General features: G+C 40.2%; 1 protein-coding gene across 1 annotated transcript in view; it reads left to right on the top strand.

The window, feature by feature from the left end:
- The window catches only part of EPM2A (EPM2A glucan phosphatase, laforin), a 41,798-nt gene extending 15,597 nt beyond the window's left edge, over window positions 1–26,201 (top strand). Inside the window, exons 3-4 of the mRNA XM_082480689.1 lie at window positions 22,609–22,850; window positions 24,263–26,201. Of these exons, the coding sequence (XP_082336815.1) occupies window positions 22,609–22,850; window positions 24,263–24,543 (523 nt within the window). The 3' untranslated portion in view covers window positions 24,544–26,201. The remainder of the gene's footprint in view (window positions 1–22,608; window positions 22,851–24,262) is intronic.
- Window positions 26,202–26,590: the final 389 nt, after the last annotated feature.

Raw genomic sequence — 26,590 nt, 5'->3', positions numbered from 1 at the left:
CGGTAAAGGTTAAAGAGACCTACCCTTTAGGGCTGCAGATAAAGCACAGGCTGTATCTAGAGCAGCAGCCTTAGCACTGGTGGTTAACAAAGTGGCACTGAGGAATTTTTGACCATTTGTATCTTTTTCCCCATCTCCAGTCGTGGATGTGGCAGCGAGTTTGTTGATTGATAACGATGGCATGAAAGCTGGCAGCCCTGATATGCCACGTGCAGCTGGTGTTACTGGTTACAGAGCAGGTAATGATCCCAAAGGGATATATATTTTTTGAAGAAATCAAACCACCTCGTACATCCATTAGGTCGTAGCATTGCTTTGTGTGAATTTCTCCAGATTACAGTTTCAGCTGTTCCAGCCACACCGTCTTGTCTCCGCTTTCTATGCTTTTGTCTCCACCCTCCCACGGGGTAGGAACCAGGATTGTCTTTTTCTCACCAGAGTTGCAGCATGTGAGGGAAAGATTTCTTTCTCTTGATATCTTTTGGAAGAGTACAGATTCGTAAACACTGTTAGGCACATGTAGGTATTCGTGTGACTTGGTACCTTTTCCCTGAGACCCCCTCAAGCTGTATAATAGACCTGACAGACTATACTGTTATCTGTATCTTAAGCATCTGTTTCCAACACCCTGTCAGAGAAAAGATCTTGTTTATTCCAAAGCACAGACTTGTCAATCCCAAATAATCTTTGCTTGGCAGAGGAAGTTTGTGAGGAAGAAGAACAGCTGTCAGAAAGCGAATATCTAAGCACCAAAGGCTAACTTATCTTCCTTTCCAGAGGCAGCAGTGATCCATTTAATACTGCTTATCTGCGTGACTATATGTTTCCAAGATTAGGTAAAAACCTGCAGATTCCACTAAAGAATATTTTGAGAAAATTTTCTGAGTTTTGTAGTCTTTTCCAGATGAGGATCTCCCCCTGCGTTCCCCTCTCGCACACCCACCCCCTTCGTTGCAAGGCAACGTTAAATGTATATCTTCAGTAATTCTTATCTCATTTCTTTGAGCTATATTAAGTGAGCATACCCCGTAACAGTCCTGTCACATAATTATTTTTAATACTTTGAAGATACGCAGCCTTAAATGACTTTTTAATTATTAACAGTTGGGGGCAGATTCACCATTCTTCTGGTTATAACAAATCAACCCAAAAAAGCTGGCTAATTAAGTTTTGGGTTTTTTTGGCAGAGCAGCTGAAGTAAGATGACGAAAATGCCTTTATTTTGTAATAGGTTTATTGATTCAGAAGAGTACTATGGAGATTAATAACACCGAAAAGAGAAAAAAAACCCAACACACAACTTCCCCCCCAAAACAGAAGCAAAGAGCGAGTCCCTCTGCCTGTATGGTTGAAAGCTCAGTGTATGATCAGATGGTAGTTTTCCAGCTAAGGTTACTTTTTTCCACGTTGTAACAGAGGCAGCAGTACCGCGGGGAGCTTTATGAGCCCAAATGTCACCAGCTGTAGGATCTTGACGGAATGGTGGTGGCTGGAAAGAAGTGATTTATCAGTGAGAAGTTTTGACGAGAGCCCCTTCTCTACGTTGCTCCACTTAACAGGATTGCCATGTGCGAATTAGCGGGAAGAAGAAAGTTTATGTCTGTCAAAAAGGCCTCCCACATGAGCCCTCGGACTGATTTTACTTGTCGTCTGTCTAATCACAACAATTAGAAGCAATTGCTCTAAGCTTCGCTAACACCTTGCTGCTTCATAAAACGTGGGCTTAAATGGGCTGCAGCAGGATGAGAAGAACTTGCTGCCTGCTGTTGCCAAAAATCATTCTGAATCGTGCTGCGGCTGATGGCGATGGTCTAGGGAATCAGGCTTTTCTTATTTGGTATAGATGTATTCGCTCATAAATCAGTGAATTTATGTTTAAGCTTATATTTGGAGAACTCACTTTGTGTTGATCATTCAGGTCGGAGAGTATACGATGCGTTTTTTAAGCATAGCAAGATTTGAATTAGTTTTTTTTAAGGACGACATGGAGCTCGCCCGCAGCTACAGAGTCATGACTGATACCTCTGTGGCATTAGCGTTCACTTGTTTTGGACATGTAATGACACATATCACCAAAATCCAAAAATAACGGTCTCTTTTGTGTTAGATATTACTGCAACAAGATGCCTTCAAATTGCAAGAGAGCTCACTTAGGACACAGTAATCTTCCAAAGCAAATTAGAGTTATTGTAATCTTTTCTGGGAGAAGATGACTTCAGAAAAATTGTAAATCTGGTGCATGTTAGCTCTATTTGAGTTCCATCTGTGAAAGGTGGAAATTCCTCATTTATAGATGTTACATACCTTATTATTTATATAAAAACCTCTGCAATTCTCAGAAGAAAGGCATTGCATGAGAGCAAGAGAGAGAGTGACACCTGAAATTACAAAACCCTTAAATAATATGTTGGAGACAACAATGCTTGATGGAAGAATTAGGTGCTACAGGAAGAATATCGCTGAGAGGAAAAGCCATCTAGCTACAGTTTTCTATATTTAGACTAGTTTGAGGTTCCCAAATCCACCCCTGATAAGTACTGAGTTCCCATAGTTTTTGTCTACTCATTCGTATACGATGTATGACCCCCACCTCTTCATTTTAGGACATGTACTTTTATGCCATCTGTGGTGTCTACTATGTGTTTCAAATTTACTGTTTTCATAACTGTAATTTTACTCATTGTCTGTGCTTTTTGTGGGTCATATGTCCTAAATCTGATGAAGAAAAATATTTTTTTTTTACATGCTTTGCATGTAAAATGCAGCTACACTGGATCCTGTAAGTGAATTCCTCAGACAACAATGATAGGTAATCTCTAACTGAAATATTGTTACGGCTGATAAACATTTTAGAGGAAAATATACAATCAGCTTTAAATGTAAAAGAACGTAATGGGGGAGTCATTACATGAGAGTAGCCGTGGGTCCTGACAACAATTTTTGGGGGTACAGCTTTTATACTAGCTTTTTTGCACTTAATTTTTAAGGGCATTACATATTAATATTTCATATTTATGAAGTGAGTGGGATGTTCCTGTAACTGGATGTAAGCTAAGAAATTGTGAAGTTGATGAATGTGTTGCTATCATCAGCGTTTATGTCCCTAATTTTTTTCCTTAAGACAAAATAACGCAAAAGATAAAAGAAAATAAACCCTTGTGCCTGGAAACACTATTTTTGTTCATTTGTTTCTTGATGGTTGCAAATTAAACTTAATTTATGATGTAGTCTTTACAAATGCTTTGTAGCTTGTTGGTAAGATGGTTTCCTTCAACACTGCCACGGTAACGTAGGTTATAACTTAAGTGTTAAGTGGGCGTGATCAGGAGAGTCACATAAAATGCGTGCTCCTGATTTGTACTAAAATGGTAATGTAAATAGGTGAGTGGACGAGGAATGATCCAGGGCGAAATCCAGATGCTCCTTGTTTACCTTCTGGAGGCACTAGAGCACTATTCTGCTCATGAGCACTGAGTTTCCTTTTGTCTGTAGTAATTCTTCTGTGAAGAAAACGAGCATTTACTTGATTGACGTGCATCTTTAATTGGGGTGGAAAACAAGAAGCTGGTTGAGTGTATTTTTGCGTGAGAATCACTCGAGAAGGGGAACAATGTAACTTCTGTTAACTTATTTGGGTCATACGCGGCACAGTTATTGCTATTTGAATGTTAGAACTCTGCTGGGATTGATGAATGTAAAAATATACCTACAAACGTCTGTGGTAGGACTCAGTTTGAGATTAAGACGACTGAGTTCGCATGTCTATGCACAGCAATTCAGCTCGCTGTTGACTAGATGTCTACTGTAGGGTGAATTGAAGAACTGAATTGATCTCCAAACTCCACTGACGGTGCTGATGAGTTCTGTATTGATTTATAATGAGACGTTAAGCATCCTGTCTGGTTGCTTGAATGTTGATGTCTAATGTTGTTTGAGATGCTCGAGGGTTTGCTGTCTGGCCTCCAGCTGCTGCGCTACAGGAACATGGTTTCTTACAGCTCATTGGCCGTATCTGTGAGCCCCATCCAGATGTTCCAGATGCGATAGGACATCTCAGATGTCAGTGGGAAGCTGTACGTAGGCAATGCATTTAGCATTGCTGTGGCTGAAGACACCTGTTTGTAGGTAACCAGGGCTGGGTGTCTTCCTCTTAATCTTGTATCCCCTCCCTAGCCTATATTAATGAAAAAAGTCCATCTCGGTGCACTATGAAGTCAGAATTACCTTTGAATTATGCAACTGGAAAAAATACAAGAGAGAATGCTTTTAGTTATTTTTACTCTTTAACTTCTCTTCTGATTTACTGGTTTCACAGTAAACCAGTAAAACATTCATTCACAAAGTAAAATACCCTTCTGTTTTAAGGGTAATTCTGAAGTATTTTTTTAATTACTGAATTATAAAAAAGCTTTAAAGAAGAAGCTGTCAGAAAAAAAAAACCCTAGAGTGCAGTGAACTGTGCTTCTGTAGTAGAAAGCTGGACTGATACTTTATGCCTCCATTATGAATTAGGAGAAGAGGTGATTATGTCCATGGAGATTACCATAATTAACATTAAAAGCTGAGCTAGCTGTCCCCTCTGCCTAAAGAATACTTCTGGTAACAATGTTAGAGAAAAGAATACAAATCATAAGCTCCAGAACAAAAGTCTTTGCTTGTATTCTAATAAAATAATCCTGATGAAAAATACTTAACGTGAATAGGAGTTTGGCCTTCGATTTTAGTATTTGGGGCTCTAACTGTAAAGTTGGATGGCCATTTTTTACATTAAATAATGAAAATATTCTAAGCCACATTTTGTGATATGTTTATCCTATAAACTATGACGTTTGACCACTTGTTTCAATTTTGTTTTCTTATACTGAGCTATAGTCTTAAACTAGTCTAAATGAGATCCATTGTTTACTAACCAATGGGAATCATCTTTTATAGAATGGTTTAAATATGAATTCTATTTTTTGTCCCTTTTATATCTTTATTTTTTTTTTCTGTGTCACCTTCAACTGGAGCTGTGAAATGCTTTTACCGGTCTCTGCTGTGAAGAAAATGGGTTTCAAATCAGTGTAAGAAGTGACTTTTAAGCATTTTTTTATTTAAGTTATTGAAAATTAAGAGGGAGTGTGAGGAAATAGGAACAAGAGTGAAAAAACAAACATATGTGGTCAGAATTTTATCCATTTTTTAAGTCCTTATTTATTCACATTTATTTCATTTGGATGTATCTCTCTATTGGGTAAGAAGTGCAATTTTCCTCCACATTTGCTGCATATCCAAACAAAAAGTTTTTCCTTTCATGAACTCCCCAGACTGCGCCCTCCCTAGCAATGGCTAAAAACTTGAAAACTGATTCTGCTTTTCCAAGTTTTGGGGTTGTGCATGGGCAGGATGGCACCTGGCCGGGATAACCTAAGCCCGGCTATCGGAGAATTAACTGCAAATCCCAGTCCCATGAACAGGAATACCATTCGGATGTGGCAGTGGTGCGGTCACAAACTGTGGTACCATTGTAATACTGCGGATGAACCGGGTCGAGGAAACTCACCTTTCACATTTTGTTTTTTCTGAGCAAATAGCTGTTGTCAGCACAGCTCTGCTTCCCTCGCCGTGACCTTCCACCCGAGCGCTCCGAAGGACCTTGAAATGGGAACTCCAGCTACTCATTTCTAATCGCGTTTCTTCTGTGTGCCGTAGGAACAAGCAAAATCTGGCATTTAAACGGGTGATGTAAATTTTGCCAGAGGAAAAAATCGTGGAGTTTTTAGTTTAAAGATTTATGCATGACTATCATCAGTGTTTGCATTCCCAGTATTACTTCTACCTACGGTGACTGGTGTGTTAAATCCGATGAGTGGCTACTGGCCAGCAAGCTGCCGGGCTTGCTGTGTACTGTAGCGGCTGAGGGACACAAAATACTGTCTACGTTGGGATGACATTGCCGAAGTTATGGCTGATGAATGGCAAATTCTTTCTGTAAATACGAAAAACCTGGGGTAGGGAATGGTTTTGGCAGCAAATGGGACTGAAAACTAGCAAACTTGTGAACTAGTAATATTTTTATGTCGGCGCTTTTTCAAATGGCAGGCATCATTAATACTCACCTGCTTTTCTGAGCATTTTCTCCCCTTTCTCTAAAGCTACACTGTATGTTGTCAGCATTATTGAGAAATTAATAATTTTGAACTGCTCATATGTGTAGTCTAAATAGCATAACATTTAAAAAAATGATTTAATGTGGAATTTTACATTGCTTAGGGTTATAGAGCAATTAGAATAATTCTTGGTAACCCAATAAGGGGAAATCACACAGTTGTGTGGATTTCACTTTTGATGAAAACCAATATATTTCTAATGAAACACAGAATATTTTCACAGTTCAGAAATTACCGAATCCCTCGAAGTAATGCCTAGCACTCATCCGTACTAGAAAGAAATGGCTTCCACAGCGCCTTCATTATGTCTTGTTTGCCTTTGTTATACTCCTCACCAGGGAAGGCAGGGTTGTGAATTTCTTTCCATTCCTTATCCCTGCAAAGAAAGACAGGAGAAATATTTTGGATGTTACACATCTGAAAAAGTTGGGTTTTCCTAATCACATTCTGAATCGTACTCGGAAGCAATGCCAAGGCCCTTCAAACCCCCACGTGGCTCAGCTGAGGAAGAACCAGTTGGCTCCCCTAAATTTGGTGGCTAAGGCAGTGGTATGGATGTGCAATAGCTTCCTGAGAGTATTGCTAAAACTCCTAAACAGGAATGCCCCAAGGCAAAAGGGAGCTTTTGCAGTGGCAAAGCTCTTAATGTACTTCCATCTCAGGAGTTACTATCGCTCTGTGCAGTGCCACCGCTGGACTGTCAGCGTGTGTGTGGCAGTGGGAGGAGGAATGGGACCCCAGCAAGAGTCCTGGGGCTTCTAACGCCACGTCGGCACGAAGCTCCACATGGCAGCAGTTATCAGGTGTGAAATTCCGCTGGAAACTGAATAATTTATAAGCATCAATTGCTCCTAGTCAGCTCGGTGAATTTGGCAAATTTGAAAAAAAAAAAAAAAAAAAATTAAAAACTTCGTAGAAAGTCCATAGCTGAGTTGGACTGAGTGGTGTGATATGTCAGGGGGAGAGAAAGCAGCAAAGCTGGCTGGGCTGCTGCTTCGTGGAACCAACTGGTTTTTTTTCTCGTGTGTCAGGAGTTGGTGGCTTGCAAGGTGCTTTAGAAGGAAATCTGAAATAAGGGTTCCACTCAAAGAGCTGGTAATTCAGCCAAGTAATTTCCAAACAGGGAGTGGGCAACAGGACACAACAAGCTAAAGGAGAGCTCAGCGTGCTGCCTGGATAGTCTTCTGAGTTTTATCTGGGCTTTTTTCTGATTATTTTTTTTTTTTTTAACCATTCTGCCATTCATATGTGGCATTTGGAACAGGCATTTGATTAAGAATTATTTACTTAGAGGAGTGATTGTTCAGGAATGAGTACTTCATTAATAAAATGGCAGCAAGCGGAGACTAGCTGCTGATGGCAAGATGAACTCCTGTCATCAGCTGGCTGGTAATGAGTAATATTTGCTTAGAACCACTGTTGCTCTTTAAAATGGATCTTTTCATAGGTGTGTCCCTGCACAAAACATTTTGGATGTTGCACATCTGAAAAAATTGGGTTTTCCTAATCACATTCCTTACTTCTTAAGAAAAAACTTACAGTTCTGTGTCATTCTGGGAGCAAAAACCAGAAGGAAGACTGGTAATTCTCCGTGAAAAAACCTCGAGGAGTAAACATACTTATTTGTTCTGTTTTTCTCTGTGGGATGTAACAGACAAATGTTGATAGTCTAGTAAATATGAATTTCACGTGGGGTATCTCTGTTAGGGAGTGAAAACTATTGTTGGTTCTAATTTCTCTTTCTGTTTTACTGTGCCTCCCTGACCCTTGTCTATATTTCTTCTGGAGGTCTTCAGCCCTTTTTCCCGCCTCTTTGCTCTTTAGCATTCAGGCTGTCAGCGAGGGAGTCAAGTTCTGTCTCCACTGGAAAGCAATTTGCCGGCATTGCCGGCTGTGAACGAAATTGACTGCGATTGTGAAATCTGGGCAATTTAGCTCACAGCTGGGACAACAGGGAAGGGGCAGCATCGCTCTTTCACCAAAGATGATTTTCCAGTTGTCTTGCAGATCTTTGTTTCCTTTTAGCGTTTACATGCGTTTATTATGTGCCCTGTAATCACTGGCATTTTCTAATACAGTTTATCTGAAGATAGCAGAAGCTCTTTTTCGAAAGCAGAGCTTGTGTACTCAAGCTTATTGCTATTTAGTTCACCAGGAGGGAGCAAATTCAGATATTTGGGTTTTGTCAGAAGAACTTCACTAAGAGAACCCCATAACTTACAGCTGGTGAAACTGTTCAATCAGGGACTTGTGTTTGGACTGTAGACCCACTCTGCCTACCCTTCCCGTGGGTTTTCGCAGGCGCAACTCCTAGGGAAGGTTATCCCAGCCAGCCCGCAGCTGCCTTACAGGAGAAAACCTCAAAACAAGAGCGTTTTCAGTCCCCAAATGTGAAAGGTGACACCATCAGATAGCTTGTTACCACCAGCTGGTTTGGTGTTTGCTTGCTCACTGTATACTGTATTTCTGAAACAGGTAACCTGTAAGTCAGAAAAATCTGAAATAAAAAACTGCATAGTTGCTTCAACTCAGAATGGGGAAAGGGTAAAAGAGACTTCATGTAAAACAGTAGCAAGCTGAAGCTATTAAGTTATGAATTCCACCTCTGTCTTCAATAGTTTTTATAAACGCTGAGAGATACGAATGCAAGTTTGCATGCTTAAAAGCTCTAGGTTTTTACACAATAATTTTAAAAAAGATCCTGCATATAAAAATATGGAGAATCCTGTTTAAAGGATAAAAAAACGTTTTTAAGAAAGGAAACTTGAATGTAGCTCTAGTTTCTTTGAAGCTTGTCTCAGAAGCATAAGTATTTTATTTCCCAAGAGTCAGTAGAGATTATCAAATTGCTGCTGTATTTTCCCATATATAATTTTCTCTCTGCAAGAAAAAAACAAAAAACAAAAAACAAAGAAACGAGCTGTGTTTGTCTTCCCAGGGAACATATTAAGAGGCTGAACTGAAAATCTCTTGTTCCCTCCTTCAACGCTTGTACTTTGGGAAATTTAATTTCAGGGAGTTAGGTACATAATCCCTGCTATTGTTCATAAGTTGTCCTCTTGTGAACTATGATAAAAATTGAGTCAAATGTCGTAGATGTTGCCAAGTTATAAGAAATATGGATTTCCTCTTTATTGGTTCAATAGACATCATGGTTTGTAAGTTTAAATGAAACGTCTTTTTTCTTTGATGTGAAAACCTTAGTAATAGAAAAGATGATTTTAAGCATGCAAGAAGAGGAAAAAGGGGAAGTATGCATTTCAGTTTTAATACCGAGACAAGAAAATGTAGAATATAAATAAGATCAATAATGAAGTACAAGCTTGCTTTTCCTTCTTTCCTTCCTTCTTTCCTTCCTTCCTTTCTTTTTTCCTTCCTTTCTTCTTTCCTTTCTTTCTTTCTTCCTTCCATCCATCCATCCATCCATCCATCCACCTACCTACCTATCTCCCTACCTACCTATAATTTAAAGTAATTAAGTGAAGAACAGCAGGAATAGGATAGTAGCATTCATGCAGAAAGTCCATTCATCAGCCGTGGGCCAGCAGCAAGTCTCTCCATGGCTCTGTCTTTCGGTTGAGGGGCTGGATGCAGGGTGCTAATATGCATGTGGGGATATTGGTGGGCTTCTACTGCCTTTTTTAAAAAATGATTTTTTTTTTTTTTAGTTTATCTAGCTTCTCCAGGTTTATCTAGCTTATCCAGCTTCTGCCTTTTCAAAACCCCGCAGAACAGTTATATCCAGTGCCTTCACTTTCCCAAGGTGAAGGTCTGATAAGGAGGATATGCAGCTTCTCTAATAAAATAATTTCTTTAGTGTTCCTTCTTTCTGCAGTCCGTCTGCCAGCTTGAAGGGTTGCCCATGTGCAAACAGTTCCTAAACATGGCTTTAACTACTGCTTTCACTGCGGAAGACTGAGTTGCTGAGATTCCTGTAATACTGAGTCTCTTTGATCCGCTGAGATGAAAGGAGGAAAAAGCTTCTCAAATATATTTGTCGTCTAGGTAATAAGGCCATCCAGTATGAGTAATGTTTTACAAATTTACAAAGTCAAGCTTCAGCTGGGAATGTAGACACATTTACATAAACTTTAGTAACAGTAGATCACTTTAATACATTTATTCAAATACCTGCAATTTCAATTTCCAAGCAAGTAAAATTATATTGCTAGGAAAAGAAAGAAAACTGAAAAAAAAAAGTCAGTTCAAAAAAATAGACGACCCTTAGTAATTCTTGTCAGTCTTTGGGCTCCAATAAAAACTGCAGCATTGTTAGTTGATAAAATTTAAGTAAAATGATTTTTTCCCTTTTGACATCCAAGACTTCTTCAAGAGATCCCACTATACTTTGCAGTTTTGTGTTAAAAAGACTTACACAAGTCCTTCCAGGGCCTCAGTAGCTCCATTACTGTCTTACCCTCAACTTTTGAGGTCGGCAACTCATCCACCAGGGTTATTATATTTACGTTTATGATCTAGTAACCAGGTATGTTAGCTAAAATGAAGTTTTCTGACAATTTTATTATGGTAGCACCATGCAGCTGTTGTCCCTTTGATTTGACTTTGTTGTGGGAACACATTCTTTTAGATATTTATATAGCCGAATGTGGTGATGCGTTGAGTCAGTTCTTCTCAATATTTCTAAGATATTGTCCTCCAGCCTGTGGTAGTCTAGAATGTGTCTGTCCCTCTTTAAAATTAATATAAATGGACCGATGTGGGTGTGGAAATTCTGGATAAATATCTTAACTGGAATGAACACAGACAGATACAGAACCCGTTAGGACTCTTGTATTTGGATGGTACCACAAGGGATGGATGGGCTTCTTCCACAGACTGTTGCAGTTCTGAAGGGATTCCAGTCTTCTGTACGTGTGCATATGCTGCCATGTGGACCACAAGGCTACCTTTCAAAAAACTGTGCTTTGCAATTATGTAATTTTAATGAATACATGCTTGTTTCTGAAGCGTTGGAAAGCATCTCCATTGGATCTGAAAAGCTGCATTTTGAAAAGTGGATTAATCATTTATTATTTTCACAGTCTAGATTCCTAAGCAGCTGCTAATAAGTAAACTCTGAAAGAAGACAAAAGGTATTTTCACCAATGATTGCTGAAACTTCTCAGGCACTAACTTAAAGTTCATCTGTAGTGTTTTATGTCAATTTTGTTAAGATATTTTAACCTAACGGTGCCAGCAGTGGCATCCTTCCCATTGCGAAGTGTTAGTGTTAGAAATTCTCGTTCCTAATGCCAAGAGATTCATGGCTCATTACTATCTGGCTTAGTTTAGCAGCCTGGTGTTCTTCTGTTTCCGAGTATTTGTTCTAATTCAAAACAAATGGGAATGTTGGCAACCTAACGGAGCCATTGTAGGAAGTAACCATTGGCAACCATGGTTGCATGAGGCAAGAGGCTATAATTGGAGCGTTTAAGTATTAATCCTCACAAGCCAACAGAGGAGTCCTTTCCTGGTTGTTCAGTACAAGCCTTGGAGCCTGATTCCCTTCTCAGGCTGTATTTTTGCAATTGGCACATCCTTTGCTTCAGATAATGTTTAAACAAATGAAAGTACAAGCAGAGTCAGTCCCTGCAAAGGCAAATCCTGCTTTCTGCTGCATGCAGTGCGCTACTTAGGCATCAGTAGAAACTTTACGTGTATGTTTGAGAATAAAATCCGATGAAATCCTATAAGGCTAGATCCGGACACCCTGTCCTACAAGGTATCGGTGTGCATATGAACGATTGCTTTCTTATCTTCATGACAGAAATACATACTGAAATATGACAGAAAATATTTCACTTTGAATACAGAGAGAATAAGATTTTATCTTCCACAATTTAGGTTTGGTGATGTACATAAAGTCTTGCGTGACCAAGGTGTGTTAGATAATTTCTAGAATAAAGATAAAACAGATTATAAAAAATGTATAAGGTATAAATTCATTGGCTTTAAGGTTTTCAATTGAGTGAGGTGAATGAGAGAGGAGAGGAGTTTATAGCGTGTTATTTTTTCCCTGATAGATTCAAACGTACTGCAATTCCACTGAATTTATTGGATAATGCCCACTTATCCTAGAGACAAAGTTAGATATAATTTGATCCGTTACTGTGACAGAAGAACAAAGATTGTTTACAGTCCCTTTTGCTCTTCCATTTCCCATGGGAGACAAGTCTGGAACATGTTCTAGTCCTGGCATGAAAGGGATCAGCTGTATCAGGCTGGTTTGTCTCATCTGTCAGAGGCTGACCTTTGAGGTAATGGTGCAATCCCTGTTAATGGGGATACACGGCCTCTTCTGTGTTGCCTTCTTCACAGCAACCTTGTGGTCAGGACATATCCCACAAAAAAAGTTCCCCAAGGTTTCTTGTTAGGAGGACTTTACGTCCTCTTTGTATCACGGGAATACCAAATGGGAATAGCAAATTTGCTTTTGCAAACCCACTTAAAATACAAAATGAGGTCACATTCTTTTTTGCCTCTGTTTTTGATTCCCTGATGTAAGATATGCCATCATCAGAGCACTGGAACAGGCTGCCCAGGGAGGTTGTGGAGTCTCCTTCTCTGGAGACATTCAAAACTCGCCTGGACGCCTTCCTGTGCAACCTCATCTAGGTGTTCCTGCTCCGACAGGGGGATTGGACTAGATGATCTTTTGAGGTCCCTTCCAATCCCTAGCATACTGTGATACTGTGATACTGTGATCGTCACCAACTGCAGTGAAAAGCAGAGACACCTGAGCTAACTTGGAATGAGCGAGGGCACTTCCGCAGACTGTGTGGCTTTCATGACACTGGAGTTGGAGCAAAATAAATTGGCTTGCAAGGAACTCTGTGCTACAATAGCTTAACTACTTCTGGTGTCTGAGGTAGACGGCATAGTTAAATGAAGACTGAGAAAGAGGATATATTACCATTTGTAAAAGACATTCAGGAATTAGTACAAGGGAGGAGGAAGGATTATTGAAATTGAACCTGCTTTAAGATCAAATGGATATTAATTGCTTCTGAATGAATTTTGAGTCTAAATTAGAACAAGGTTTCTGACATGAAAGAAACGAAGTCTGAATTCTGGCATGACCTTTCAAATCGGGCTGGGAGGACAAGGAACCTAAATTATTTCTTGATAAATTAATATAGGTAGTGATCCCAGAGATGGAAATTAAAGTTTATGATTATAGTGTCATAGATCATAGGCTCAAAGAGACCTCAAAAAGCATCCAGTCTATTTTCTTGCTCTAACTTTGTCTCGATTACATTTAAATCGTTCCAGGTTTATCCAGCCTGAAGTTAAATATGATCTCATCTCAGTGATGAGATTCCACAGCCCTGTTACACTTCCTTTCAATTACCTCACTATTCCTACCATTAAAAAACTTTTCTAATCTCGTCTTAGGTCTCCCTAGCTGCTGCTTGTCCTCTCCACAGCAGAGCTGGAGAACAGATTAGTATCCTGCCCCTTTATAGCCGTCTCTTATATGCTTGGAAACTCCTATCCTTTTTTGCAGAATCAGAAAGTAGTTGAGATTGGAGCATCTTGGTATTTTCATTTTGATATTAAACTTTGGTTCTTTCAGATTTTTCTCTGAAAACTTGTCTTCTAGATCTCTGATTGCTCTGGTACTCTCTGCTGGGCTCTCCAGGTGTTCCTCTTCCTTCTTCCCATTCCTTCTTACCCTTGGTGCATTCAAAGCCAGGACAATCCATAAAGTAGACATAGCCTACAGGCTGGCCCGTAGACAGAATCCACCAGCAGGCTATGAATGAGGAGGAGAACTGTGCTGTGCTTAGGTGTTATCGTGGTTGCTCCCCGTCTCACAACCTGAACAGTGCATCATACCACCTGCTGTAAAAGAAGGTTGGTGGGTGATGAGGGGACGACCAAGCCCTTTTGTGCCATCAAAGCTGATGCTGTGGAAATCTCCTCCTAAGACAGCAGAACCTGTGGGCACTGTACCACTGGAACTGCTTTGTAGCCGAATGTCTGTGTAACCTTATATTTCAGTTATCGGTCTGGTATCATTCTTACCCGTTTTCATTTTAGCACATTGTCAGCTTGAGGTCAAATCTTAATGGCTTATTTGCCCTACATATCAGCAAATGAGGTAGTTTAATGCCACATTCATGCATAAATTTGTGAACATGGGATAAATAAGATACTATTAAGCATAACACTCAGAATTCAAGGGCTGGAGAAACTTTGCATATTGCTAAGCTGACACAGTGTTGTTCTAAAGTGATAAAAGCAGGTGTTGTTCTTAGTTGCCAAGTCTGCTCCCATGTGAGAGGCTAGATAAGTAGCCCAAATTACATCTAAGAAGAAAATTTGCCAGAGCTTAATTACTTTTCATCACAGTGCCAAATAACAAGAAGAAGAATAAAACCACCTTGGAACTACATTGTAGTCTATTTAATTCTCCTCATTTAAAGCCCTGAGGCAGAGTTCTTAACTTCACAATAAACTGCTCTCTTTCAGTGTTAAAGTAGAACAAATTTATAAGTGATGACTTGTGCTCCTTCTACATTTGGATTTAAGTTAAAGTAATTTTTTGTTCAAAAATACAAGTAGTTTTTACGAGGTCTGCAGCTGTGTCATTTCAGTAGGATATAGTTTTGTCATTAATCAACGCTTTTCTCTGATGACTTCTGCTAAGGTTACGGCCATTTAAGCCGTCGTTATTGATAAGCGTGATCTTATTAAGCCTGGCTATTAGATCTTGGCTTTCTGTGAGTTAGGCCATGGTATCATCAACCCTTGCTCTCCTGCTCGGGCCAGTAGTGCTTGTCTGCGTGCTGGGCAATTGAGTGCATCAGGTCGTGTTCAGTCAATCCTACGTAAGTCAAGCCTCTGATCACAAAGCCTCTGTCAGCCTGCCTTCTGCAAGGAGACTTTATCAGTGAGTCAGCAGGAGAAGGGATTAAGACCACAGCCATTTACGCGTGTGCCCCGTGCAACGAAATGTCAGTGTCGTAACCCCTTAGTTCTACATTATTATTTCATTGGTAAGGAGCCGTTGTGCTGAGAGGCCTCTCTGTCCTTCATTTAAAGAGAATGTAATGAAACCAGAATTCTTGTACAAGACCAAACCAGGGACTCCTCTGTTTTGATACCTGACCATGTTGTCAGTATTTTGGAGAATATGCAAGAATAACAAAAAAAAAAGATCCCCCCCTGCCATTTTTCTCATCTCGTAGTAGTTGCTTATAGGGGATAGTATATGGAAGTTGAGATTCTTTACCTCTTTTATGTAGATAGGACTACTTGATTTGCCCTTCCCCTCACTGCTTTATCTTTGAGCAGTCATCCAATTCCCTCTTAGATATGCTAAATTCTTCTCCTATATTTTGAATGTTTTCATTTTCCTGTCTTTTCTGACACAATGAAATAGTTAATGGAAAGTTCAAAGTTGGAGTGCATAGAATGGGATTTTTAGAAGGTTACCACAAATTTTCCATTATTTTCAGTTCAATTCTACATACAGGCTAATATTACCACTTTGACCTCTCTGTAAATCAACACTTTCACCAAGCATCACTGCAAACATGTACTGTTTCCCTTTCTAATTGATTATAGTTAACTTAAAGCCCAGTGATGTGTGTGAGTGGCTGAGATTATTTATTCCAAGGCGTATTACTGTGATGCATTCATCAACTGTGAATCTTATCTACTCCTTTGCTGCATATTCATTTAGTTTTATTTGATACCACTGGCAGTTGTAACTAATAAAATCTTAAACAATTCTCTTTCAGGCAGATTCACCCTCTCCTTGAGTAGACTCATCTCTTGTGAGAGATCTTATCTTGGAAACAGAATTCCATGTTGAATATAGGTCAACAGCATCATGCTGTAAAAGGACAGTCAGGGAACTATAAAGAGGGGTATCGCTTTTGAGGCACAAGATGTAAATAATCCTCAGTTCTGCTCAGAAATGGTGAGACCTCTTTCCAGTACTAGGCATAACATCTTAAGAAGGATGTTGGCCAGCTAGAGTCCAAAGGCAAATAAATATCATCGGATGCTTTGAATAGATGACAAGAAAGCGTGTGTGTGTGTGTGTGTGTGTGTGTGTGTGTGTGTGTGTGAAGAATACAAGGCTCTGTGTGTGTTATTAATTTTCAGATAGGCAAAGGGTCTTGCAGAGTGGAAAGGAATAATCTGTTCTTTGTGTCCATTGTGGAGACAAGAAGTCGCTGTGACCTGTGACTGTGCTGTTCATATTGGACACGAGGAAAGTATTTCTGAAGACAAGGATAGTCTTCAGTGTGCTTTCTACATAGCAAACAAAATTTGAAAGTGTTCAGATGTTCCACTGGAGAGCAGAATTTGGTCACTTCTCTGTTTGTAAATGCATTTCAGCAATCTAAGTCATGTTTCTAGGTTGCTCTGACAAAGGTGCAGGAACATCATCTGTTTTCTAGCAAGTGCTCTTAGTATTTTCACTGTCACAGGTTCAGGCGAAAAGAACAAGGAAGGCCCACTAGAGGCATGCATGTACCTAAGAATAAGCTGCTATGTGTTATTAAAATGATGCCAATGGCAAAATAAGGAGCACGTGCAGGATGATAGTTCTGGGTCATCATAATCCAGCGGTATCACCATTTAAAGTGATGTGCCTTGTCACAAGGCAGAGGGTAGAGAAAAGATGAAAAAGCATCTCAGCTCCAGCTGGTAGGATTTCCTATATCCTCGTTTTGAATATGCCCAAAGCAATACTTCTGGAAATCTCTTTTGTGTCAAATGAGAGAAGGAAACAGAGGTAGGATTTTTTTTGCTGCCATCCCCTTGCTCTCTTTATTCGTCATCAGACATTTGGTCTTTGAACTAGTTTAAATGTGGTTAAAAGTAGAAAGTTTCAATGCAAGCTTTTGGTCCTGACAGATCATTTTCCATTAAAAATCCACCTTATCAAAAATTCTGAACCAGTTCCTGCTCCAGTGCCACCAGGGGAGGAAATAGGAATGCACTGTAATTGGAAGCAGCCTCCAGTAGCTACAGCGTTGCAGAAACATCTCTAACGGAGCTGTACTGCAGGCCTACATGCCCCTTGGGCTGCTTGCTTGTAGTGGTGTCGGGGTAATAGCACTTCATCAGTACAAAAGACACTCCGTATGCATATGAGCATCACAAAATGCTGGGGGTTAACTGACTGAATTATATATGTTGTTCTTTTGGGAATGCAGAGTAAGTTTTGCTGCAAGTTACGTGGAGCTGTAGTTGCGTGCTACACCTTTAGGAGGTAAAAGCCTTAAGGGAGGACACGGCCAATTTAATCATTATTTTGTTTGTTGTTTCAGCTAAATTGCTCTGTCTTGCTATACGTGTATATTAGTGCTCATCTTGCTGTCATCAGATGCTTAGCGGGGGCTAAGGAAGACTGGTGCAAACAACTGAAGCGAATTGCAAGCTATAACATCAGGCTACATCTTGACCTGGCGCTGAAGGATGAATCCATCACTTTTCATTTAAAATAACACGCTGGACCTTGGTCAAAAATATTCCCGATATAAACAGATTGAATGGTTGATGGATCACTGTTGCCAATAACCAATGAAAAAGACCTTACTATTTTTCCTTAGTTTGGCAAAGTCCTCTCTCTTGATTAAAGCTGGCAACTGTAGGGATAAAAGGACATCTGAAATATTGTACCTGATAAATGTTCTGATGAAATGTGTTCCCCAAAGGCTTGAATCCTACCCTTCTCTGTAAGAGCTGTGACTCCTTGGAAGGGTTGGCTGATTTTAGGAGAGATTGTAAGATGCCTGCTCCTAACACGCTGATGATTGAACAGACCTGGAAACAGTACCGGAGTCGTCCCAGCTTATAGCTCGGCATTTTAAGGAAATGTGAGTTTGGTGCCCGTTTGCCTTAAACCATTGTCAACAAAAGTCACACAGGAGCTGCTTACGAAGCAGCATCAACATCTGTGTTGCGGAGGGGGAGTTGACAGCCAGATGCAGTAACCAGGTATCTTCCCCTAGGGCAGGTCACCCTCGCTGTGAGTCGCATCCCTACAGCTCCAGCTGCTGGGTTGGTTTTGTGCTATCTGTGGAGGTCTAAGGTTCACAGGTATGGTGCGTCACGCTTGGGGACATTTCCTCTAGCCTGAAAATTACAGTATCTGCAACATTAAAAAAAAAGTATCAGAATTCTGATCTTTCGTTGCCTCACACTCATTTTCTCCTGAAGGATGGGAAGACTATTTGCATACGCATTGATTAAATGGAATGCATTTGTTGTTTCAGATGCGTTCATAGTGAATTGTTATAATTTAATCTGGGCTGCGCAGGGTCCTGGGGGGAAGCAACCAAGTGCGATATGTATCTGCATCATTTAAAATAATTTAAGTGTGATGACAGCTGGAAAATAACCGTACAAGTGATTTCAGGGTGTTCCATATTTATTCCCTGGTAATGATAAATCGTTGTTGGTTTTCTCAGTTTACAAGTCAAAAAGCGGGTTTTTAACACATCGGCCTCCAGTCGGGGCTCTGTAAGACAAGTAAATTGAGCAGACACCTGCCTAACATTTAGTCCTTGTTACCACAAATTCAAGCTTCTCGCATTCCTTCCTTCATTTAATCCCCAAAAGTCCCCTTAAGGTAGGTAAATATTATCTCCATATTAATCTCCATATTACTGGTGGGGAACTGAAGTGTAGGGCAGGCTGAAAGTAACTTTACAGGAAGTAGCTTTAAAGAAAGGGCTTTCAGATAATCTACAAGTCTTAATCTCCGAAGTTAGCTGAATGTTTTTGAGGTCACTCTAGGCAATTTCTTCGCTGATAAACTGCCTGTGACTGAATTGACCATGTCTTCTGGGACCAAACATGGTTTGTCATCCTTTGTTACACAGGGAGTTAACAGGTACAATGACAAAGTGCCATTTTTATATTAAAACAGAATTCTAAGTAGAATTTTGTTAAAACACCACCCCGTTGTGTTATTTGGGGTATATGACAGGGGTTAACGGCTGGTAAGATTATAGATTTTTTTCTCACGCGTAATCCCTGAATATTTTTTGAACTGTACGTAGGGATCACTTAATCTGCTGCTGGAAAACAACCACGCGTGAGCCGGGAAGCAGCAGCAGCAGCTGGGGGAGAGCTCAGAGCACTATTAGGTGACAGTTGAGAAGGGACAGCAAAAGAGGTCTCTTTCCCATGCCAAATACTCCTGTGGCTAAAATCTAATTGCCTACTGAAGTGCGGTGGCAACTTAAAGAAGAAAGGCCGCACTGGAAAAGGAAAACTAAAAGTCATATTATTAAGGAAAGAGATGTAAAAATGGAATTACCACTGTCTTGTTTTGCTTAATAGGTACTTTTCCCTGGTCCTTAGTGTAATTAAGCCCTCAGTTGGGCTATCAAAAATCTCTATATAAAATACAGCAACTAAACTCTTCCTCAGTTTCTGTACTTGCATGTGCACTGACCCTTTCATTCTTTCCTTCTGATGTAAGACAAAGTCAAGGTATGAACCGGGTAAAGCTAAATGGGCATATAGGTACTATGCAGCAGGATTACCCCAGGATTTTTACATAAATTGGCCAATAGGACGGCTCTGCAATATTGTTCTCTGCATAGACTATTTTCCTGGTAAAGGAGTGGTTAAGCCTTGTCCAGCAAGACCAAGACTTTACAGTCATTTGGAGGTGGGTAAATAAGGGGCTTGAAGACCAAAATCAAGGCTGCATCTCGATCCTTTCAAAGGCAAAACTCTAGGACCTGATCAAAAAATAATTCACAAGAATTGGCTGTCCTAAATATGTTCTTTTGGTCATTCTCTGAAAGCCACCACTAGTTTGGTTAATTATAGGGAAAGACAGTGATAAAAACTTAGTAAACCCATCAGATTCTTCAGTAAATGCAATTGTTATTGTGAAATACAGGAGGTCTTGTAAGGCTATAAAACCAGAATAAACACATGGCCCAAATCCCAGTGGTCTTGCAGGTAACGCAGCTAGGATTTTCACACACTAAATAATCATTGGGGAAAAAATTATAAAGCACTGATTTGTCTGTAAGCAAGTGTACTACCCAGAATTTTATTTATCTCAGGAACCCTTTAGTCGCTCCTGATTCAATCAAATGCTAGAAAACACACTTTTGCTCTCCTGTCAAGGTAACTTATTGTATTAGATGTTTCCCAAAATATCAAGAGAATTACATATGTATGAATCTCCAGGAAAGCTTTGAAGAAAGGATACTAATGTTCTTGTTCTTAAAAGGATATCCTCATATTGTCACAAGGTATTAGTGATCTTGCCATTTTTCTTTCCTTGCTATGGAGTTTTGAGGGCATTGCTCATCTCCAGCCATTCATCAGCACTTTAACTTGCATTTACCACCTTGAAATGCTCTAATCACTGTGGCAGGAGCCTGACAGGGGTCACTCAGGTTAGGATCAGGTTAGCTGTGGGGCTGGCACATGGGAAGTGGGCAGTGAAGTAATTGTTTCAGTGGACCTTCGCTAATCCCTCTGGTCAGTGTGAATGCTCGAGCTGGTTATGCTGGTTTTGGGGCAATTTTGTGAAACTCCCTTCCTGGACCTGTGCCTTGAACATAATGGTAATTGTGCTTTATTGCATTTCCTTCAGGTTTCCGGGGAGTCCACTGAGTGTTACTATATCTTAATAAATGACCTGAATTTAATTTGTAGCTTAAGAAATCCAGAGCCTGTGTATTAGAACATCTTTCTTTCCGTTTCTTCTCTCCTTTAGAAAGATAGTGTTTAGGAGTGTGAGAAAAGTGACAAAGGAAATTACTTCAAGGGGTAAATCTTAATTTCTGAAATTTTGGGTTAAAGGTTGCTTCCTGCTTAGGAACAAATGCATTTTCTATTAGCAGTGGGAAATGCTCTCACTGCATTCTAGACCAGAACATGGATGTGAAAGAATTAAGTAAAGTCTCTTCAAATGATGTCACAGTCAGAGCACCACGGTTGAAATGGTGATTTGCTTTGTAATAGATTTGTCTAAATTTTCGTATTTTCATTCATTCTCTGTGATCCGGAAAGTTGGGACTCAGTTACCATATACTGAGATCAAGTTCATTGTCTCACTGAAACGGGGGCTTTTAAGGCCAAAGACTGTGTTTCTGTGGCTGGTGTGTACCTCACTGTGGATGCAGCTGAAATACAAGAAAAAATAATAAGTACTTACTGGGTTGGAATTTTTCTTTTTTTTTTTGACAATCTTTCAGTAGTGACGTAGCAGGATTTAATCACTGTCAATTACAGGTTTTAATTAAATGCTAGTAAGCACTTATTACTGTGATCGTGGAATGGGAATAGCTACCTGATGATTTAAGGGCTATTTATATGAGTAACTGCTCCTGAATAAACATAAAATTTTTCTTATTTGTCACTGAGATTAAAATTTGAAAAGACCATAAGAAATGCATGGCAGACATCTTGTTTTCGGGGATCTTGCTTTTGTTGTAGATTGGCTTCATTTTTTTGCAGTTAATGAAGTTTGCAAAGTTGTATTTTCAACTGAAAGGATATTTTGTATAGTTTGTAGATTGCATGTTTAAAATAGAATTTAATGCAAATTGAAAAAAATTAAAGTAAATCACTAATAATTTGGGTATGTAAATAATCCATTGTAGGTACCATCAGTTTAATTGCATATGCGCATTAAAAATCTTCATTTGAAAACAAGCTTCTTAATATTCAGTTTATATTTATGTCAAAATCTGTTGAGACATAGAATAATTTTATTATAATTAACAACAGGAAATCCATAGAAGTCTTGAAGTTTGATTTAGATAAGTACCAGAAATATGGATGTTTATCCATCCTACACATATCTCTCATGGGTTTTTTGCAAAATTCATGGTTCTTTAGGCCTTGAGGGAGTCTAAACGTGGGTTGTAATTCTGCATTTGGTTCCCACTAGACTCCACAAGAGCTGAAAAAAATGAGAATAAAATTGCTCATTCATTTTTGAGTTCCTCAGAGAAGTGTAGTTAAAGTTAGTTTTGTTTTTTTTTTCTGTCTGCTTTCCTCATTATAGTGCTAGCTACAAAGCTGGAAGAGTTCTATGCATTTGACTTGTTATTAAAGTAATTCGGATCTGGATCATGTGAATCTTTCAGGTCTCTCTTTTTTTGGCGCAAATTGTATGAATCTTCAGCGTTTTCTTATTCTGATCTGTGATGTTAGTAAGCTTCTACTGCAAGCTTAATGACGGATGCCTTGGAGATCTGGGTGACTAATTATGCTTTGAATTTTTTCTCAGACTGGCTCTTTGTGGTAGGTTAGGAACTTGGTGGCTAGCCTCAAACATTACCAACTCAACTGCAATGAAATAAGGTGCTTACTGTGTGACACGAAAAGGCTGCGCTTAGCAGTGTTCGTATGATGATGCTAAGCAGGTTTGGAGCTGGAACACCGCTGAACTTGGCAGTTTCTTTGTTAAAATATTTCAATCGATCCCACTGCAATGTTTTCTCAACTCTAGAATTCTGCCAAACATCTGGCTGGGAAGTTGCCCTCGGCAGCTGGAGCACGTGACTGTCAAGCTGAAGCATGAGCTGGGTGTTACAGCTGTGATGAACTTCCAGACCGAATGGGACATTGTTCAGAATTCCTGGGGCTGCAACCGCTACCCTGAACCCATGAGCCCTGAAATCCTCATGAAACTGTATAAAGAGGAAGGTCTTGCTTATGTCTGGATGCCAACCCCGGACATGAGCACTGAAGGTAATGCTCAGACCACTCTTGCAGCTAAATTAATAGTAACAAACCTTTTGAGTTACTAATCTGTCACTTTCGTCACCGGGTTGGTTTTTTTTTTTCTGTGTAAATTTTGCATAAAAATATAGCTAAGGCACAAGGTGTCATTTCTGCATGTGTGTTGTCTCTAACAAATTGCTCATATTTTTTTAGTAGGTGGAGAGGCCATCTAAAGTACTTTGTGTCTAGCAGTATATGTGTATTTGGGTTTACAGCCATCCGACGTTGATTTCTGCTTGACTGTTTTTGCTTTCAGCTTGAATTCAGCTGTATAATGAAAATTTGCTGTGTAGGTGGAAGACTGCAAGCGTGCACAGCAGGACAGCTTGCCATCCTTGCTGGTTAAAAATGGAGAGACAGTGTTGTATGCCCGTCTCTGCTATTCCCTTCCCCCAACAGATCATTTTTCTTTAGCTATCGTATCCCAGTCTGATGCTGGGATAAATGATCTCCATAGGGTCATTTATATAATTATTTGTAATTAGTTTAGAATACCCATGGCCCTTCAGGTCATAACATAAATTATTTTTTTTTTTAATTCCTCTGTTGGAATGCTCAGTTCAAAATCTTATATTTTGAACTGGTAGGTTAGAAAGCGTGCGTGTTTTCGAGTGAGTAGCCTACCAGGAGAGTGCTTTCAAGAGTGGGATACTGCTGCCACAGACAGAGCGCTGTCATATCAGTAACAGGACATCAAGGACGACAGGAGACCTTAAAACAGGGATTTGAAAGGGCTTAATGTCAGTGCTGATCTCTGCCATGAGGAAAAGTTGGGCTCTGATGTTTGCGGCTTCTGTTCCCGGGGTAACAGGGAGAAAGGCATTGGGAAATGTGGTGTAGTCGTCCCTTTGGCAGTGAGATACTCTCGTCTGTTGTTTAACCACACGGTTAGTACACAATTAACTCATAACAGTGTTAAGTTGTACAGGGAAATACTCTTCTGCTCTCCCTCCCTCCCTTATTATTGACATAATGGCCTTCATTACAATGTTTTGGAAAGCAGCAGGAGATAGGTAGCTTCACAAACCTCTGGTACTAAAAAACATTGCACTTTTGGCTTGCTGACTTTAAGGCTTTGATGTAATTTCCCGCCTTGTCTCAGTCCCTGTGAAAATTAATACGCCACACACGTTCAGTGCTAATCAGAATGCATATTTAGAGAAGACTTGGGGCGTTTTAGAGATTTCGTGTGATCCGAATCTATGTTGCCAGGCGAACCAAAGGTTAGGGTAAAAGGTCATTTGAAAAAAAGAAAAGAAAAAACCCCAAATATGTTAGACTGGCCATCGTGATTCGCAGTGCATCGGACTGTACAGACGTAATCGCAACCGTGAACTCTTTCTCCAATGCAAATGGACGTGTCTTGTTTTTAACCTTAGGAAGAATACAGATGTTGCCACAGGCTGTCTGCCTCTTGCACGGGCTACTGGAGAATGGACACACTGTCTACGTGCACTGCAATGCTGGCGTTGGCAGGTCCACAGCCGCTGTCAGTGGCTGGCTGAAGTACGTGATGGGATGGAGCCTGAGGAAAGTGCAGTACTTTTTGGCTTCCCGGAGACCAGCTGTCTACATCGACGAGGAAGCTCTGAACCGTGCTGAAGATGATTTCTACCAGAAATTTGGGCGCCTTCGTTCCTCATGCAAAGTACAAGAGTAGAAAAGCAGAAGAGGAAACGGAAGGTGAAGAGGAATCCTTGCATTTGAAGCCTAAGGACTTAGAAATCATGAGTCAGATGCCTGCCTCTCCTCTGCAGATTATAAGCTTGTCATAAAAGTCACGAGAATTTTGTTAAAACGGTGCCTTTGAGGATTTTTTATTTGCTTTCTTTAAGCTGATATGGATCATGTTTTCAAGCCTTTGGCTGCAAGTATGAGACCTAGAAAATCTGAAAAGGGAAACGAAGATTTTCTTTTAACTGCTTGCCTACAGGAACTAAGGTTTTAGCGTAGACACTAAATAGGATGTGAGGAGAAATAGTTAGAGTTGGCAATATTTCAGTCACAATAAGGAGAAAGCATTCTCAGACAAACAGGTACAAACGTTGACTGGGTTAAGGTTCAGGTTAGGATGGAGCTGCTCGTCATCAAAGCTGCTCAGCTATTTTAGGTGGAGTGTACGTTATTGAAGTGTTTTCTGTTAATTCTGTAGAAAGTGGTATTAATGTGGAAGACCAGGAGGAAACTGAATTTTCAACTCAGTTTCTTAAACAAAAAGCTAATATCTGATGCAGTGAATTAAAATTTACTCTCTTTGCCTATCTAGTTCCTGCTAAATATTATGAATTACAGCTATATTCTTTTGTGACACTGGGGTTATGCTGGGATGTGGCACGAGGAGAGGAAACGGCTCCACTTACTGCTGTCTTCCTCTGCTGCGGGGAAGGGCTCCTATTTATTACCTTATCCTGGGCTGTGAGAGCTCTAAGGCAAAGACGCGTTTTGCTCTTCTGGCCCGCGCAGTGCTGTGCAGTGGGCTCCCTGGGTGCCAAGTCAATCTAAGCAGTAACCACTGGGCTAAAGCAGGACCTATGAGAACTGCGTGATAAGCCTCTGCGTGTGAGTGGCACCACAGCCTCTGAGTTGTTGACCGAGATTAATTTCTTCGCTATAGCGAAGTCTCTCCTTGTGCAAGCGGTGTGTGGATGTTTGATGCTAGATTTGGCCGATTGAAGCTAATGCTGGGCTATCTGTGGGGTGAATGAAGTGAATACATTCCTCTATAGGAGCAAAGAGCAGCTCTGAGGAGGATTTCTCAGGAGCTTAGCCTCAGTAGGCTAATGTTGGCTTTGTGGGCGATCCTTAATGTTGTCCAGTGCCGCTCAGTCCCTTCGCTAAACTAAGCAGTGGCACCAACAGCTTCCAGCCCTGTTCAGGTAAAACCAGTTTGCTGTAGGTTAAGTCCAAGAGAGAAGGGAGAGAAAACATTTCCTAAGGAACAGAGAATTAAGGATGTATAAACATTAAGAAACCTAATTTCTATAGGTTTGTTCTTCAGTGAAATCTCATTTTTTCCAGCCAACTTGTTCCTCTAAAGACCCAGTCAGCGGCAGAGTGGTTTAGCTGATATATATTGATTATCTGAATACTTAATGGAGAAACTATTAGATGTAAACTGTTTGTGGCAAATGTCCAGAATAATATAATACGTTTTATTTATCCTATACTTCAATCGTCTTCAAAAGGAAAAATGTTTATTTAAGTTATTCTATATGTGTGGTTTTGATTATGACTTTGTTTCTGATTTTTTGCTTTGAAATAACGCTGTCCAGAAAACAGATGAGAAAATTTCTCTATTAAATAAAAACATAATAACAATTCCAGCAGCCCATTTTGTCGAATGTCTTTGTCTCCCAGTCTCGAGAATAGCAAAAAGGGTCACAACTGATATCTCTATACAGGGATGGGACCAAACACTTTCATGGTAACAGCCCATTTTTGGACTGCTATGCTGTGTCAGTTTTCATAGGCTGTTGAGAAAGAAATCTCAAAAAACCAGCACAGCAAAGAAGTGTGGGTGGTACGGCACCTCTGGTGCCTGCAAAGCCCCCCAAAAGGGGTTGTTTCTCCTGGCCTGAAGCAGAGAGCAGAGGGAGTGTGTCGGTGCCGCTGTCTGGCTGTTGGGCTCTCGCGCGGCTGTGCAGCGCTACAGCTGAGCGCCCGGGAGGGCCCAGGAGTTACCCCATTTTGACTGAGTTTAAAGTAAA

The sequence above is a fragment of the Vanellus vanellus genome (assembly GCF_965231255.1).
Source record: "Vanellus vanellus genome assembly, chromosome: 3".
NCBI classification, from domain to species: Eukaryota; Metazoa; Chordata; class Aves; order Charadriiformes; family Charadriidae; genus Vanellus; species Vanellus vanellus.
This window is presented reverse-complemented; position numbering and strand designations above follow the sequence as displayed.